Source organism: Alexandromys fortis, unplaced genomic scaffold, assembly GCF_014885135.2.
Source record: "Alexandromys fortis isolate MF-2015 unplaced genomic scaffold, M_Fortis_MF-2015_v1.1 scaffold_172, whole genome shotgun sequence".
NCBI classification, from domain to species: Eukaryota; Metazoa; Chordata; class Mammalia; order Rodentia; family Cricetidae; genus Alexandromys; species Alexandromys fortis.
This window is the reverse complement of record NW_026068061.1, coordinates 45873-64397: the sequence shown is the minus strand read 5'-3', so window position 1 is coordinate 64397 and position 18525 is coordinate 45873. Positions and strand designations below refer to the sequence as shown.

Sequence of the window (18525 nt, the reverse complement as noted above, 5' to 3'; positions counted from 1 at the left end):
GTTTTTCTATGATGTCAGAAATGATTTAATTTTGTTGTTGTTGTTGTTGCTGTAGATTCTTTTTTTTTTTTTAATTGCATTGGCCTCTTCAGTATCTTAATTCTGGAATTAAGTAAATATATTTATCATTAGTTAGAAACATTTTTGATAAAAGACTTCCAGGGGTTGAGATACAGTTTAGGATTGCCCAAGAATGTTTGAAGCCAGCAATAAAAAATGAAGGATGAAAAGCAAACAGAATTTCCAGACAAATCCCAGAGGGGAAGGTTATGGGGGTGAGAGACGGCACAATAAAGGCAAAGTTAGGGAGACAAATGGAACAAGGAAGCAGCTACTTTCAACACAGAGACATTTCACACCATTGTGGCAATCTCCTAGTATTCCTAGTATTAAATAAAGCCACTGAGACACAGGTAATCCTGCATTTGAACGTACAGCCAACTTCATCTTTAAGTGACTGTTACAGAGTATGATTTAATCATGATTGTAAAAACTAGACAGGCACCTTTAAGACATTTCTTGTCTTCTGTCTCAAAGTGTCCATCTCAGAATTGCCGGGGACAAAATTGGGATCTTGGGGGTGGGGTGGGTTGGGGATAAGGGGGGACAGGGAGAGAAAAGTAAGAAGGGGAGGATTGGGGGAACTTGAGGAAACAGGAAGATTGGGATAAAGGTTGGATATGGGAGCAGGGAAGCACATATCTTAGTTAAGGGAGCCACCTTAGTGTTGGCAAGAGACTGGAACCTAGAGTGGCTCCCAGGAGCCCAAGGCGATGTCCCCAGTTAGTCCCTTGGGAAGCTGAGGATAGGGAGCCTGAACTGACCCTATCCTATAGCATTACTGACGAATATCTTTCATATCACCATAGAACCTTCATCTGGTGATGGATGGAGATAGAGACAGAGACCCACACTGGAGCACTGGACTGAGCTCCCAAGGTCCCAATGAGAAGCAGATGGAGGGAGAACACGAGCAAGGATGTCAGGACCACGGGGGGTGCACCCACCCACTGAGACAGTGGGGCTGATCTATTGGGAGCTCACCAAAGCCAGCTGGACTGTGACTGAAACAGCATGGGATAAAACCGGACTCTCTGATCATGGCGAACAATGAGGACTGATGAGAAGCCAAGGTCAATGGCAAGGGGTTTTGATCCTACTTCATGTTCTGGCTTGATGGGAGCCTAGCCAGTTTGGATGTTCACCTTCCTAGACATGGAAGGAGGGGGGAGGACCTTGGACTTTCCACAGGGCAGGGAACCATGACTGCTCTTTGGATAGGAGAGGGAGGGGGAGAGGAGTGGGGGGAGGGGGAGGAGAGAGGGGGGAGGGGGAGAACAGTGGGGGAGGGGGAGGGAAATGGGAGGAGGCGGAAACTTTTTTTTCTTATTCTCAATAAAATAAAAAAAAAAAGTGTCCATCTCAGAACCTTAATGACAGGAGTCAAAATAAAGACTACGAAATAAAAGAAAACCTAACTTATGACACAAATACGTAAAAATTTATTTGTCCCCAAAGACATCTCATGGTTTGCAGATAGTGAGGATAGGTCCATCACAGCTTCATTGAAAAATCCTGATTTCAAGTGAAATTGCATGACACCGTAGGTAAAAGTGCAGTCCAGTCCCGGCAGCAAACTAATTCATCTTCCTCGTTCGCTCGAGCTTCCAGGCGCCCAGCAGATACCGCAGTCGGATGAAGAGCAGATCTCTGCCCATTTGGAGCCAGCTCCAAAACGGAACCAACTTAGAACCTGCAATTAAGAATCAATTAAACTGCAAGAAACGTGCAGCAGTTTAAAGCTGTTATCCTAAAAGTGGCTGGGGCTGGGAGGTAGAGAACCGTTTTCTACATGTGTGAATCCCTGGGCATGTGTGTACACACACAACCGCACGCACACGCACACGCACACATGCATGCACACACACGCGCGCGCACATGGAGGGGGTAAGTTAGTGACCTTTGAGAGCACCTAGCATCTTAATTTTATTTAAATCCTTTTTTAAGTTATAAAGCTGAAGTGACTCTCCTCCCGAAACAAAGCTACGTCTCTAAGTGCAAGGAAACTCGGGTGCCTCTCAAGTGTGAACGTTTCAGACGCCAAGAGAAGGGTTTGTACATGGAGAGAGTACTAGGAACTGGGTGGCAGCTCATGAAAAGTAATAATTTCACAGAACGCTATAAACACACACACAGAAGGCCTACAACTGAGCCTCCCCCCCCCCCCCCCACCCACCTCTCTCTCTCTCTCTCTCTCTCTCTCTCTCTCTCTCTCTCTCTCTCTCTCTCTCTCTCTCTCTCTCTCTCTCTCCCGGAGAGAAGCCCAGCTAAGGCAAGTCTTGGACTCACTAGTAGTCCAACCTGGCTCTGAACCTGTGACCTATCCTTGCCTCACCCACCTGAGGCCTGGACCACAGGTGTGCACCCCCACACCAGCAATGCCTAGACTCAACAGTGACAATAACGCCTGTGTCCAGACGGCAGCTGCCTACCGCTCTGCCTCCGGCTACAAGGGAGTAGCAGTCTAAGTGGACGTCTGGTCCCTAAGGACACTGCTGTGGTACCTGCCAGTCAGTGAGCATCTATCAGGAGGAAGGCTCATCACTTCTAATAAGCTCCACCCCCAAAGCAGACCCTCCTTCCACCCTGAGCACAAACAGCTTTCTTCTGGAAACATGGCCACTAACACATTCTGGAGACATTCTCTACTGTTAACTGGGGACAAACCAGGAAGAACTCTAACACAACTACCTCTGAGATGCAGAGGAGCCAACAGCACACACCTGAAAATGATTTTAACCCTCAGCCCCTTCAAAGTGCCCACAAGGTTGTCCTCTTTGACTCTAGAATAATGGTGTGGATTTTTCCAAGTTTCTATAAACACACTGTAGTTTGTGGAAGCCAGAGACACCCAAACTCAGGCATGGCACATGCTTCTGCATCAGGACTCCCAGAGTGGGGTTGGAGGCCAAGTGCACAGGAGCGGAGACTGCAGAGGACTTCAGCTGGTCACACCACTGCCCCACACAGTGAAGAGTTTGGGTTTGTCCCAAGGTAAATGCAGGAGAGAGTGAGAGCTCACCTTGCACACAGACAGCCTGTTGGGAGGGAGCCTGACACACGCTTATAAAGATGTCACGAGGCTGAATTTAAGAGACCTTGACACTGGGAATTATGTGTAGCTACATCTAACCCTGCGGAGGCTGGGATGAGGACAGCCTGAGTCTGTGAGTTCACGATAAGCCTAAGAAATGCAATGAAACCACACTTAAAACAAGGGCACATGTTCCGGATGGCTATGACACTCATGGTCCCTCCTTAGCTCCGTACAGGGGTTTGTAGTGCCCAGCTAGTAACACTTGAGCACCAGGACCTTGTCTACGAGGAACCTGGGCCAGGAGGAAGCCCACCAAAGACTCAAAAGAGACTGGAAAAACAGCAGAAAGAAATTTGATGGAACACAGAGAGCTCCGTGGAGAGGTGGGAGGCCCTGGTGAAGGACAGGGGCCAATGGGTGCCAGCAGACTCTCTCAGACAACTGCACTGCCCAGCTAAGGCCCAGCTGTAAAGAAACAGTCCACTCACCCTCAATTTCAGTCCAGTTGACGGCGACTTCCGCTATTGGAATTTTAAGGAATTGTGCTATGTATAGCAGTTCTACATCAAATGCCCTGAAACAGAAAATATATTGTTTATTTTAGAAAGGACAAGTGGGGACATCAATCAGATGTCTAGCAGGGCAGATGTGAAACTTCTACGTAAAACTGAAGGCCAGGCCCACAGAGGGTCAAATAAGTGGACAATGAGTGGATCGAAAGCTTCAAGGAGAACAAGAGCATTTAAATGAGAAATGGTGAACCTCAGCCACAGCTCAGAAACCCTCAGATGAAGTCTGCCTTGTGTGCTCAGCAGACACACTTTAATCCTAGGAGTTTGCAGAAGGACGCTTTCTCTCTCAGCCTTCCCCAGCTAGCATACAGAACTGCCAGGCTCCTGAAAGGGCCACTCTGGTCACTTGGAGCTGCTTCTCCATGTTCTCCTCTCAGCCCTGGCTGTCTCTTCCCTGTACTGTCTTGGATAGAGTGGGTCCTGGCAGCTACTGAAGCCTCCCTAGTCTGGAAGGCTGTAGTGACAGGCACACCCACAGGGTTACTGTCCCAATGCACGATTGCAGCCAAGTCTAGCTTGGGTCCTTCCTTTGTCACAGAAGCACATCTTCAGATGCACTATTTTCATCAAGAAAGCAACACCGCAGCTGGGGCAGGAGCTGGGAATGCTGGGTAAGCCTCTGAGAACCAAGAATGATTAGCATGGGATGCTGACCACCGAACAAACACAGACACCTGGACCCGAAGACCACCTATTTTACACTCCACCCATTTTAATGGAGGAAATTAAAGACTTTAAGCACACACAATAATTTAAATTTTGACTCTAGTTTAAGAGAATTTTGGGGAGTTTATCTGAAACCTATTTCTAGGGAGGATGACCGATCTTCAGAAACAGATCCACAAACGTGGCAGAGACGTCGAACACGGGCATATCTTAGATAATCATGGCTACCCATCAGGAACAAGTTACAGAGAACCTTCAATTAACGCTCAGCAAGGATGAGCGTTATCAGCAGTATCCCCGGGCAATGAAAATACCAAGCACTCTTTGTAGCAGAGGAGATTAGTGAGTCAAGTCAGGAAGGATTCCTTCCCTTCTAGAACTTTCCTCCTCACTGGAGCTGGAGCCCAGGGCCTCATGCACGCAAGCACTCTTCCAACTAAGTGACATTCGCAGCCCCTCAAGAGCCTGTGCTTGGAGGAGAGAGATCAGACTGAAGCAATGACCCCGGGGAGTGAGAACAGGTGTGATGACTGTAACAGCGCGTGGCTGGGACAGACGGGACACAGGCGGGGCAGCTTTGCAATTCCTCCACAGGTCGCAGGAAGCCACTGCAGGATTCGAAGCAGAAGTGTGACTGTGATTACAAAGATCCCTTGGGCTGTGAGGTGGTGGGGGTGGAGAGAAGCTAACAGGCTGTGGCCGTGGCTGGACACATGCAGGGGCTGAACCAATGTCAGGGCTAGTTCAGGAGAGACAGGAATGACAAGTATGTAAGGTAGGAGAGGGACAAGATGGGGAGATGAAGGCAGCAAACATAGGGCACTCTTTCAATAAAAGGCTGTGGACGGAGCAAACAGGGCTGCACAGACAGGGTCAATGGATGGGGTTTGGAGGCACATGAGCCAAGGAAAGGATGAACACATGAGAGAAAAGAAGTGGAAAAGGCTAAGTTTGAAGATGGCAGGAGAGCTCAGCAAAGAGCCAGGCTGAGGAGAGAGACCTGTCAACTGGAAAGGATCACGAGGGGCAGAGGGAGGCTTAAAGGTGAATTCTAGCCACACGGCTGACACTGCCGGTGTTAGGTGAACATGTGCCAATCTGGCTACATCTGGATACTCATCATATCCAGATGAGACAACAGGGCTGTATCCTATCATCTAGATGCCAGATAGGAAGGCATGCATGAGACATTCCAGTCAGAAACCTACCACCGTTCGATGTGCAGAGATGAGAAGGTCCGGGCTGCTGCTTCTCGGGTCAGTAATTTGAACCCGCACTGCGTGTCCCTGATTCCTTTGACACAAAGGAACCACACCAGGAAGTGGAATCCATACATAAGCAGAGTACGGAAGTAAGAACGCTAAAACAAGGGCAAAAGAGAAATCATTTTTCCATTCTGGGAGACACTGGGGTGGGGCGGGGGGCCTCCAGTCTAGACAGCAGGTGTTGGAGGCATTGTGAGCAGGGTGCTGCTTCAACAGCAGAGCATCATGGGAGAAGTTATGTTTCCTGGGGCCTGGGTAAGAGCAGAAATTCAGGACCCGAGGGGCCAGCTCTGCATTGACCTATCTGCTTTTGTTCTTAACCATCAGTGTAAGAACAAACACAAAAGAAAGGTGTCCTCTGAGCAGAGTTGAGCCCTGCCTCCGAGGCTGAGAGCAAGCTGTCCTTGAGTAAATTACAGCGGAATGGCATCTACTTTACAGAGTTAGTAAGAGAGTAAAATAGAATTATGTCAAAGCTGTGAGCCATGTGCTAGGCCGGAGAGTAACAGGAACTCAGTAACGATTTCATACGGAAGGCTGACAGCTTTCCTCTCAAGCACAGCCCCACTGTGACTGGGTGGGAAGGGATATCAAAGCCCCCGTCTATAAAAACTGTAAAGTCCTCGGTCACCAATCATGTTCTGATGCAGTGGCTCTTACCTCTCTGAGCACGTGAGGGCGGGGAAATCTCATTTTAACACACTTTGGGAAGCTCACATCTGCCTGCTCAGTGTCTTCCACATAAAATACTCCCAATAAGTACCGGAAGACTGACTAATCTCCTCAAAGGGCAACTATGCTAAGGAAAGTGACAAAGAGAAACCGAAAGATAGGAAGATGAAAATTCAAGGTGGAAATCACACAAGCAAACTTCTGCTTGAACAGTTTTCAATGTAATTTGCGTGATCACGGGAAAACATTCCCATGCTTTACTTGGTGGTAACAGGGCTTTGTCGTATTTTAGAATGCAGCTGTTTATTAAAAAACAGAAGGTGAGGTATTCACAAGAAAAGTCTAATGTGTTTGTTTTGTTTTTTTGAGACAGCTTTTCTCTGTGTAGCTCTGGCTGTCCTAGAACTCTCTCCGTAGTCCAAGCTGGCTTCAAACTCAGAGATCGGCCTGCCTCTGCCTCCTGAGAGTGGGATGAAAAGTGTGTGCCAGCCTAATTTATCTGATTTCTAACACATGTGAAAGTGTAATAGGGGCAGAGAGATGACTCAGCAGGCAAGAGCACTGGCTGCTCTTGCGGAAGACCTGGGCTCAGTTTCCAGCAGTTCTAGGGCCTCTGATGCCCTCTTCCGGTCTCCAAAGTTACTTCACATGTGTGGCTCATATACACGTAAGCAAAACATACATACATATAATATAAAAATAAAGAAGAAAAAAGCAAAATAATCTAGATAAACCACAAAGAAAATCTTGTTTTAATTTTTGAAACTTAACTTAAAAATTATGACTTAACTAAAATATATTATGAGACAGACTTCAGTAGATGAAGTTAACAAAGAAATAGAGTTTAAGCTGGGCAGTGGTGGCACACGCCTTTAATCCCAGCACCCAGGAGACAGAAGCAGGCAGATCTCTTTGAGTTTGAGGCCAGCTTGGTCTACAGAGGGAGTTCCAGGACAGCTAGGGCTGTTACACAGAGGGGAAAAAGGAAAAAAAAAAAAGAAAGAAAGAAAGAGAGGCTAATTTATGAAATGAATATTTAGTATTAGGAAAGATACTGCCTCAGAATTAATAACAGTATCCCTAAGGTCTATACAGTGCAGGAAAAAGAAGAAATATGAAGCTTACTGATAATTTCTTTAAAAACTAAAGGCATCAAACAAATACCAAAGGATTCCACTCCTGAGTGCTTCTAAATGATAAACTCCAAAGGCACCCACAAAGAACCTAAAGCTTCTATCTGAGCTATGCCTGCCTTCTAGGGGAGCAGCAACAGAAGGAATGATGCTGAGGATGCAGTAAAACACAGAAAAGCAGTATCCAGATACTGATCGTAAGCCACTCAGCACTCAGCCTGCTTTTTGGAGTCTTAATTCTCTGACGATTTTTTTCCACTGTGCTCGGACTGGTCCCCATGGCTTATGTTATGTGTGGTGTAGGAGAAGAAATAGAAGGCCATGCTGTCGCTCCTCGACTAGATGCCTCCTGGAAACAGCTTTTCCTAAGGCAGGAGTAGCTAATGATCTGGACAGCAGTCCCACTAGGTGGCAGTCACGAGCAGCAATGCAGCAGGTGGCCTCTTCTTGCCAGAGAGTGGATCAGCATGAAGGGCCAGAAGCCCTGAATCAACCACTAGGTTGAGAGGTGAAGAAATGGATACAGAACAAGTCGCTATAAATATGTAGACCTGGGAGAAGTCCTAGTCAGCCTCCAGAGTGCTGGGAGCCCCACTGTGCCAGGCTTCACGAGCGCAAGTTTTAAGTCAAGAGAATTTACATCCTTAAAAATAAAACCAAAGGGCTGAGGATTCAACTCTCAGTGGTGAAGCACTGGCCTAGAGCACACAAGGCCCTGGCTTTGAGCCTCAGTACTGCAGGAAACAAAGGGTTAACCCAAAACACACAGCCCGGCAGCAAGCAGAGGCCACCTCTCTCCTCTTGATGACTCCGGTGGTTCCTGATTCTTTATTTCTCACTCTTTAGTTTCCTTCACCAAACAGATTAGCCCTGGCCTGTAGTGCTTCATATTAAAACAAATTAAAAAAAAAAGATTTAATTTTATGTGTATAACTGCTTTGTCTGCAAGTACGTCTGTACCGCATACGCACATACAGTTCCAGAAAAATGTGCTGGACCTCCTGAAACAGGAGCTGTAGACGGCTGACAGCCACCATGTGGGGGGCTGGGAACTGAACCCAGTGATGGTAACCACTGAGCCAACTCTAGCCCCAAGCTTCGTAGTTTTAAAAGGGAAAATTTACTCAGATTTCTTTGAATTAATGTCAACCTGTTTTCATTTGCAAAGCAACTTTTGCTGTGTTCGCAAAGATATTTCTGCTGTGTTCTCAGCATCATGCTCAGGCCACAAAAAGCAAACCCCACACACTCATGACAGTCTGCACTCGGTCTGCCGGCTGGGGTCAGTGTCCTCCTGGGACACAGTCACATCCCCTTTGCTGAATTCTGGACCTCACTACCTCAGCAAGGTGCAACCCCTCCTGGACACATTCTTTTTCCTTTCTTTCTCCCAAGTATAAAGACGTCAATCAAGTTCAACTTGCCTCTCTCTCAGCTTTCTGTAATAAATGTCTAGAACAGTGATATTCTCCATGCTTAACAGATTAACATTTTCAAACACTAATGAGAACTGCATGGGACATAAAATAGTAAATAGATATTAAAAATCGATTATTTTGGAGCCGGAGAGATGACTCAGTGGTTAAGAGCACTGGCTGTTTTTTCCGGAAGTCTTGGGTTGGGTTCCCAGCACCACACTGTGGCTCACAGACATCTGTAACTCCAGCTTTAGGAATCCAGTGCCCTCCTTTGTCAGAGCCAGTCATGCATGCAGTACACAGACACACAACACACGGGCAGAATGGTCATATACATAAGATAAAAATGTAACTATCTTATAAAAGTTTATTTCTGGAAAAAAAAAAACGAGGGTCAAGGGAAACTCATGTTCAAGTCCCCTTCCAGCTTCAGGAGCTGTCTCTCTGCTTCCCAGAGAATTCTGCTGCCTTGCCCGTAAACATCTGCAGCCCTGCTGCCTGTGTCCTGGTAGAGTTTAAACTTTCCTCCTACCAAATTACAGAATCACGGAGGGGAGATATTTATTTTAATAGTTTTAGAATTAATGCGCACAATGTAACCTGTGACCTGCTGAAAAGGCAGGCCAGGGTCTCATCCTGAGGCTGACTCAGAGTGACGGGCTATAAGTCGCTCCCCAGGCCACAGACTGACACTGGCTCTTTATTCTCGGCGATGAACCCCTGCAAACACGGCGGCTACTGGACTTGACACCCAGGATCTCCAACTTTAAGTGGAAAACCCTGACTGTGACTTCTAAAACACACACACACACCTCCTCACTGAAATTCCTAGCCTTTGAGTTGCTCCAGCTTTTTAGGTGTGGTCTACAAAAGAGCAGCCTGCAGTCTTTGGTGACATGTAAGGAACTGGCATGAGTCTGACAATTGTCAGTTAAATGACTGTTTTTACAGACATGAAACAAGAAATATTTAAACTCTGAACAAAACTCAAAATATCCCTGGAATAGAACTTACTTGGGACTAGCAAAATTTCAGAGTTTGTATGTTTTTTTCATACTTTAGAATATTTTGTATACCCCACACACACATACACACACACACACACACACACACACACACACATAATTTAAAAAAGAAACTTTTGTTTAGAAAAGTCTGCCTTGTCTGAATGATGCCTTCTGTATCTTAGACACAATTCTAAGAGTGCTTATATGCTGAGGTAGAGCCTCGCCCATCCTGTGTACTTACACTAATCCTGCATGAGTTCCAGTGAGGTTAAAGGGAAGAGAATTTTTGAGAGAAAACACAGGAACCCATTTCTTATCAGATGTGCTTGTGTGTGTAAAATGGGGTTGTGGCAGCTTGGGAAAGCCTCACCTGAGCAATTGATTCTTTCTCCAAATGAGCTCGAGACCCACAGGCGATGGCCATTTGATCCTGAGGTAAAAGCAACACCATAATTTTCTTTAATATTTAAGGATCACATATGAATGCACTCATCTTCAATGCAAAGGTCTCACCTTTAGGAACACTTTGAAAAAACAACACTAATATTTGTAAAGTCTATCGAGGGTGAAGCATATGCACAGCCTGGAGACAGCGAGTCATACTTATCAGGATTCTGTTTGGTGTGGTGGCACACACCTTTAATCCCGGCACTTCAGAGGCAGTGAGAGGTGGATCTCTGTGAGTTCAAGGCTAGCCTGGTCTACGTAGTGAGAACCTGTCTCTAAACAAAAAGAAAGAAGAACTTTAGGTAAATTCTGACTTCGCTTTTGAGCCCTGTGCACCTGATCTTCCCATGCAGTGAATTCTTATACTCACAGGCCACGGCCGGAGATCACTCAGCCCCTTTTCTAGTTTTTCAACATCTGGGAACTTTGTGGCTCCATCAGCATCCGCCATGAGGATCTTCTCTCCTCGAGAACTGAACACACCCTGAATTCACAAATTCCAGGAGAAAGAAAGTTGCTTAGAACTAAGTTCAAACTCCACGGCATCTCAGCTCATTCTGAGCGGAGTATTGGGTATAATACGGCAGAAGGAGGCCAAAGTTCATAGCTATGCAGCCAGGACGGCCCTCATGTATCTCCTGCCCATTTCACTGTTGCGAACGTTTCACACTCCGCCTCTAATACCCTAAAACCATCAGTCTGAACTTGGAGGAGGGAAGGAGTCCTCGGCACTGGCACAGAAAGCAGGACACACCTTGCACATCTATGTGCCATGTTAGGGGGTCAGTGTCACATGACTCGAGGCAACTCGTGCACATGTAAAGAACTGTCCCCAAACAGAAATAACACACATGCTCTGAGTGCGTCTGTAACCCCCACTTAGGAGGAGGCAGCAGGGGGATTTCCAGTCTGAAGCCTCATATTCTTGAGAAGGGCACGGTGAAGGTGACTTTTCTTTATTATGGTGCCGTAAGTATTTTAAATTAGTGGCTGAACAGGGCAAAGGTGGTGTCACTAACTTTTTACTGTTCGTTGGGGCAACTGACACTTGGTAAATCAGGTTGGCCATTGGTACAAACCGTGACTAGCCGTGCATATATTTACAAGGAAATTAATTTCTGCGGTGTGCCGGAGTGACGCAGCACTTGGTCAGCACTCATGCTGACTGCAGACAGAAATCTCATCACTGTCCCTGTGCTAGGGCTGGCCCCTCCTCAACATGCCTCTGTCTCCCTCAGACTCACCTCCACTGACTGTGGGTATCTGCCGTGTACCCCCCTTTCTCTTGTCAGCACCTCTGTGTGAATAATCTAACCCTAGAGAACACGACACTGGGTGAGGACGGATGACTTTTCTGACTCTGACTCTGGGTTAAGTCTAAAGACACCCAGGGAACACTGTGAGGCGGCCAAGAGGGGACACTATGGGGTGACTGTGATTAATTTACATAATCTCCATGTATGAAAACGTCTAATGAAACATATTGTTTTCCTCAACACGTGCTACTGATCTTTAAAAAGATTTAATTTGTGTGTGAGTGCTTTTCCTGCAGGCACTGCATATGCACAGTACACAGACAGTACATGCAGAGGCCAGAAGGGGATACAGGATCCCAGGAACTAGAGTCACAGGTGGCTATAAACCACTGTGTGAGAACCTGGGACCAAACCCGAGTCCTCTGCAACAACAGTCAGTGCTCTTAACTGCTGAGCCATTTCCCTAGGTTTAATGTTTTATTTTCAACAACAAAATGAATAAGTAAACAAACAAGTACATGAATGAAATGAATCAATGTCCAGGTGATAGAATGCCCTAAGAGTCTTTTGTGTTCATGAGGAAAAGGAAGGGAAAGGTGAGAGCCAGGGCCTCTGCTGACAACCAGGAGAGCTATGAGAGTCTGGCCTGCTTGCTCGAGGCTTCTTTCTGGGGAAAATATAAACCACTAGTCACCTCAGAGTGCTAGCTGGATTTGCCTTCACATTCACTGGGTTTTGGTCCTTTCTACAGTTTAAATTGTTTTCTACCTGACAGGCCTTGACAAGAAACACCCTGCTCTGGCTTGGGCCTTGAATGTCCTCACAGGAGCCTCTGCTCTTCACTCCACTGTATGGACGACTGTCCCTCCTGCTGCACAGCGCTCCACATCAGCTGACCCAGGAGTCACCTGACTTCACGCTACCAGGCTCTGCTGTGCCTTCACAAGGGAAAGTGCAACACACAAGTGTGTGCTGTCCTTGTGTGAGCAGGGACACTCTGGCCTCTGCAAAGACTACAGGACACTCTATACAAACACAAACGTTTTTTGTACCATCTAGTACATTACAGACAGCATATGAAAGTCAGACTTCATCAAATCAATGGAATTATTAAAGTTCTTGATATCTTCACTTCAGCTCCTGCTATTTGATATGTGGTCCTATATGCCGAAAAGGAGGTTCTCTATCTATGCCTTATATTTTAAACAAAACTGTGAATTATTACCATCCGTACAGCACCACCTTTCCCACGGTTCTGAACCAGCGTGATCACTCGCACTTTGTCACTTCCGTATTTCTGGCAGTATTTTAAAGCGACCTGTTGATGATATAGAAGTCAGAATACAGTTAGCTTGGGGAAGTGATGTCAGGATGTGAGCTACCCTGATGAGATCAGAACATGTCAAATGCATGTACTGAAATTCCACATTGTGCCCCACAGATAGAAACACTTCCACCTGTCAGTCAGGGCACACATAATAAATAAAACACAAAGAGGAGCAATAACTCAGATCCCACAAGTCACACAGACACCACCACTGCAGCTCATACTTCCTTAGACAGCTTGGCCTTTGGCATTTCCGTGGGGGATTGTCTTGAGTGTTAACTGAGAGTGGAACGCGCAGCACACTGGAGCACCAAACACTGTGTGACTGAACAAAGTTAACAAGCAAGCAGGCAGTGTGGGTGCACTTGTTTCTCTCTGTCCCCGACTGTGGATGTCATGTGACCAGCTGACTCCCAGCTCCTGCCTCTGTGACTTCCCTGCAGTGATGAACCCTTAGGTGAACATGGGACAGGAAGTAAGGAGCACAGCTCTGGGTTCCCCAGCAAGCTCAAATAGGCCGCATGTCCTAAACGGCTCTAGGTTTCCCACCGACCAGCCGTTCTAAAGCACACACACTTACTTGTGACGTCTGGTCTTGACTGCCGTCATCAACTACTATCACCTCATAAGTGAACATAGGGTCCTGCTTCTGCACAAACCAAAAGCAACAAATCATAATCTGGCAAAACTATGATAGAGATTAATAAAGTTACAACAATATTTTAAATGTTTTCACACTTGTGTGTGTGTGCATACGTGTGTACGTGTGTGGGAATGACCCCGGTGCATATACAGAGGTCAGAGGACAACTTGTATTGGTCCACTCTCTTCTACCATGTGAGACACAGGTAGCAAACTCAGATGGTCAGACTTGGCTGCAGGGTCTTTACCTTATGAGCCACCTTGGCAGCCTGTAAACTGCAATTTAAAAACGATTTTCTTTCAAATTTATTTTGATATTGCATGTGTGCACACTCACGCACGTGGGCATGCACATGCATGGAGGTCAGAGGACAACTTGCAGTTGGTCCTCTCCTCCCACTGTGGCTTCTCAGGAACTGAACGCAGGTCCCTCAGGCTGGCACAGCAAGAGCCGTTACCCACTAAGACGCCATCCCAGTCCTAACAAAGTTGTCACCTAAGCAACAGCTGTGCTTCTGAATATAAAATGTGCAAGCATTTTAAAAAGACATCTTTTAGTGTTGGGAACACAGCCCCTGCAGCATGCCTGCCTAGGGTATTTGAGCATCTGCATTCTGCATGCATGTTGAGATGTTAGGAAGCCCAGTATTCTGCATATGCATGTTGAGATGTTAGGAAGCCCGGTATTGGCGACCGTTTCTGAGGAAAGGCTGTACTACAATATTTTCTTTTTGTGTGGTTAGTTATCATTTAAAATTCTAAGGCTGTAATCTCATATCACATAATCAATATGCACTCATTTGAGAAGCAAACTTCTGCAGATTGTGTTATAAGGGCCCCAATGGATCTCCGTACGTGAATACTGCACACACACGGACATCACAGAAGTGAGCCTGGCCGCATTCCCTGGTACATAATCTACATCACCGAGCAAGAGACAATTAGGAGGGGGAGCAGACACCGGAGAAATGGCAGCTCCCTGGTTTGTCTCCTTCTGGAGGTAGCATGCTGCATGCTGGGCCTGCCTCCCACAGTGCGCCTAGCTGGGGTCTACAACTGCTGACCTGCTTCAGTTCTAACCGGAGATGTGACATTGAAAGAGAAGTGATACCTGTCTCTTTTCTAGGTAGTTCAGGGCTTCATCCATCATCACGGGCACTAAAGGGAAAAAAATATTTTATACATTGCTTTTGAAAATGAGTTAGCAAACCCAGCACACTTTATTCATATAGGAAGACATGCCTGTCATCTACCAAAACCCTCAGGGATGTCACTCAGTCTATCCTCACCCAGAATGTCCCTTGTTCTCACCACAGGACTTCAGTCCAGCCACTTCACTTCCCCTCTTCCCAGTCACAGCTGCCAACCGTGCCCTCCTCTCTAAGGGCAAACACTGCAGGATTTCTTTTCTCCCCAAAGGACCCACTAGGGAATGAACTCAAGTAGAACTTACACCGTTTCTCTTCGTTGTAGGAAGGCACAACAACAGACAGCTGTTTGGTAGGTGAGTCCCAGATGCTGGGTAAAGTTTCCTTCTGGCCTTTGGCATTAAGGAAGAATTTCTCTTCTTCATGTTGGTGATGTGGTGGCATTTTTGTAGCCGTTATAAATGCAATGACAGATACCTATAGGGAGATGTGAAAAGTGGGTTACATTGATCTCTTTTAGTGTTTGCTTTGCTAAAACATCACTATTTGCACAATTTAAAAATTTTTATTACATTTATTTATTTATTTATTTATTTTTGTTGCTGTTTGGGAGACTCTGGAGTCTCAGGTTTGACTCTGGAGGTGATTATGCTGTTACTTGGCAGCCAGGCCTTAATTAACCCCTTATGAACTGATGACTGTCCTTGACCCCATAGTAATGTGCTAAATGTTTTAGGAGGCCTTGACCCACCACTCATCCCCCAGGGTCTCTTCTATGCCAGATCCAAAAGTCAATACAGGAAGTCCAGCCCACTCTTACAAATGGACTGCATGGTGGGTACCATATCCTGCCTGGAGCATGTATGTGGCAGACAAATCCATCTGGCAGCTGACCACGGAAGGACCAAACTGAGTCAGCCTATTGGGCCCCACAGCAGGAACTATAGTGCTTAAGAATGCATTCTGATATTTATTCTAAATTCCAACTGAGAACAGCATCTCTTAGAGACTTGCAGGCTCCTGGGGCTGAAACAGTTAAGAGCACTGGCTGCTCCTGCAGAGGACCCAGTTCAGTTCCCAGCACCCATGTGGTGACTCACAACTAATTGCTTGTAATTACAGCTCTGGGGACCCAATGTCTCTGGATTCTGCATTCGTGTGCATGTACACACACACATGCACACTTAAAAAACATAAAATACAGTCCTTTAAAAAATGAAAGGAGTCTGGCTGTCCACTCTATTGTCTAGGTTGTGAGGATTTCAAGAAAGCAATCAATGCTCCTAAGAAAACGATTAACCCAGATCTGGGGCGGGAAGGTTTATGTTAACACAGCAAAGCAGACAGAAAGCAAAACCGATCTGTACTCAGGAGGGCTTCGGGGAAAGGGGCACGTGGGCCACTTGAAGTGCTTGCCTGTCAGGCCTGGGAAGAAGGATGGTAGCCTCAAGATTAATCACTGCAGTGGCTAGAAACATGTACAGACACCGGAGTCTGTAAAAAAACACAAGAATAAAAGCTGGCCATTGTTTTAAGACACCAGGGGAAGATCTCAGAGTCTTAAAGACTTGAGCCTCCGGATGTAAAAGGTGTTTCAGGTGACTGGGAACCTGAGGACTTTTCACAAAAACAAACAAAACCCCCACAGACCCGTCTGAAAAATAGACTCACACGTGCCTTTAATTAAATCCTCAAATCCTACAGGAAATTTGGAAGGCAGACAAAATTAAAGGTGCTTGGGAAGGCAGCCTGTTAAACCTACACTGGCAAACTCAGAGAACTGAAATGGACAGGCTATTGGGAACCACAGAAAAACTAGTTAGGTTTTAAAAGACAGTTCAAATTACCTGACTGCAGCCATGGTTTTTAAAAAGGGATCCCGACAGAAAAAAATGCAGATGATTTAGGGTTGAAATGTTATTTGGATTTGTTCTTAAATGATTTTTAAAAACTGGGAGACGCTGGAGAGAAGGAATGACTGCGGGCAGATAGATGGACGATGAGTTTGGACTACCAGCGCACTGCACCCCAAGCCCAACACGCAGCACGACGCTGTACAATAAAGGGCACCTCTACTACTTCAAGCCAGGGACATCTAATAGTGCACACAACCTCACCGTGCACACACTCATCTAGATCAGTGACACTGACACAAGGCAAGGTAGCCTCAACTCAGAACTGTGCCGACAAAATCCAGGTTTGTTCCAAGTCTTTAAAGAAGGCGTTTTAGCAAGAAAGGGCTCCTGGCTCACCCAGACACACAGCGACAACGTCACCAGGCCACACCATTCCTAGACTATGAATGTGCGTGCATGGCAAGGCGACAGAGGCCTTCCTGGCCAACTGTCTAGCCACCTGGTCTCAAGGCCAAGGAAGCTTTTCAAAATCTCCCCTTTACTGAATGAGTGGCAGTCTCTGGAAACTGTGGCAGAGTTGTTGGCGAATCTGCCCTTTTCTACTTACATACCAGCAAGGGTCTGCATCGTTTCTAGAAGAATGGCAAAGAAAATGCTAAGGTACTTGATTCTGGGACAAAACGACCCCTAGCCGAAAACAAGACGAGGTCTGGGCCTGTTTCTCGCTCACCCACCGACCCTAGTCTGCTGGGTCCACTGCTCTCTTCCTGGCTGCAGCACATGGCACACCAGAAAGCTCCGAATTGCAGCATCTGAAGGCCCAAGATGAAGGCTGAGGGATGATAGGCTGGATAGGCGGGGGTCCGGGAGCAGGGACCCGGAGAAGCTGGGTGGAGACGGGTCACTTAGACAAGGTCCAAAGGGGCAAAAAAGGGTCAAGGATTTCAGGGGATCTGGATGCAAGAGACTCGAAAACGAGTGGGAAGTGCGGAGGGGAAGCCCGGAGCCCGGAACTCCACCACGGTCTCACCAAAATGAGCACGGCGGCCGCAAGCGCCACGCCGAGCCCCGCCAGCTGCAGCAGCAGCGCAGACATCCCGCAGCTCCACAATTGCGGAAGCGCCGAGCGACGCCGCGCCCCGTCTAGCCCCGCCCTACAGGAGAGGCCTTGCTGGCCCAAGGCCGCCGCCCGCAGCGCCACCACACGGCCGCGTCCCGCCACTGCAGGAACCCGGCGACACCCGCAGCGCCCTCGGGCGGCTCCACCGAGGATTACACGGCCGGTCCCGGAGTGCAATGCACCGGTCTTGTGCGAACTGACAGCGCTGCCAGCCTCACACCCGTGCCCTGGAGTGCAGTCATCTAAGGGTGCCTAAGGCCCCGGACTGTTTAGAGTCTCCCCTGTTAATTCAGCGCGTGTATGTGTGTGTGCACGTGCGCACAGGCCCGTGGGACGCCCGGGCTCCCCGGAGCTGCAGTTCACGCCCCGTGCCCGGGAGCACAGCAGCGTCCACGGAAGGAGCAGCTTCTCCACCCAGGACTCCTCCCAGTCGCCTGCGCCGGAGACGCGTGCAGAAGGAAGGGCGCAGGCGCGGCGGGCTGCGCATGCGCGGCGCGCGGGCGCGACGATGGCGGCGGCCGGGTTCAAGTGAGTGGCGGCGCGCACAGGAGGCGCGGGTGTGGCGCGTGGCGGCGGCGGGGACTCGAGTGCTCGTGGGGCTGCGGGAGGGCTCTGCCCACAGGAGGCGCTGAGCAACAGCGCAGCCAGGACCCCCGACCTCTTATCCGAGCGCCAGGCCGCTCCCCACGGGAAACCAGAGTTTCATTGTTGAAATGACGTGGATGGTGGTAAAATGCTGATAAGAGTGTCTTAGCCGTTGTCATTATATGCTATTGATCCAGTCAAAATCAAAATCAACTTAATGGCTTTATTTTCCAACATTCATTACCTCCCAAGCATGGGGCAACTTAATTTTCAAATATAAATAATGAGAGAAGATTCATTAACCACTATTCACA

At 47.5% G+C, this 18525-nt stretch overlaps 2 protein-coding genes across 12 annotated transcripts in view; one reads left to right on the top strand and one right to left on the bottom strand.

The window, feature by feature from the left end:
• Positions 1 to 1479: 1479 nt before the first annotated feature.
• LOC126487458 (dolichyl-phosphate beta-glucosyltransferase) lies at positions 1480 to 17668 on the bottom strand. 3 transcript variants are annotated; one of them, XM_050120228.1, is made up of 11 exons: positions 17537 to 17636; positions 16067 to 16144; positions 14956 to 15127; positions 14614 to 14660; positions 13441 to 13509; positions 12759 to 12851; positions 10648 to 10761; positions 10201 to 10260; positions 5544 to 5695; positions 3586 to 3671; positions 1480 to 1753 (listed from the first exon to the last, which is right to left on the bottom strand). In XM_050120228.1, the coding sequence occupies exons 3-11, from the start codon at positions 15092 to 15094 to the stop codon at positions 1638 to 1640; spliced, it is 876 nt and encodes a 291-aa protein (XP_049976185.1). In that variant the 5' UTR covers positions 15095 to 15127; positions 16067 to 16144; positions 17537 to 17636; the 3' UTR covers positions 1480 to 1637. The 3 variants fall into 3 exon arrangements, with proteins under 3 accessions (XP_049976185.1, XP_049976184.1, XP_049976186.1); XM_050120227.1 differs by lacking the exon at positions 16067 to 16144 and having other exon boundaries at positions 17537 to 17668; XM_050120229.1 differs by lacking the exons at positions 16067 to 16144; positions 17537 to 17636 and having other exon boundaries at positions 14958 to 15098.
• Positions 17669 to 18057: 389 nt separating this feature from the next.
• Positions 18058 to 18525, top strand: part of LOC126487457 (rho GTPase-activating protein 20-like) — a 34093-nt gene continuing 33625 nt past the window's right edge. For all 9 annotated transcript variants that reach the window (XR_007588393.1, XR_007588392.1, XR_007588389.1 and 6 more), the window contains exon 1: positions 18058 to 18154. The gene's annotated coding sequence lies outside the window, so the exon portion shown is untranslated. The remainder of the gene's footprint in view (positions 18155 to 18525) is intronic.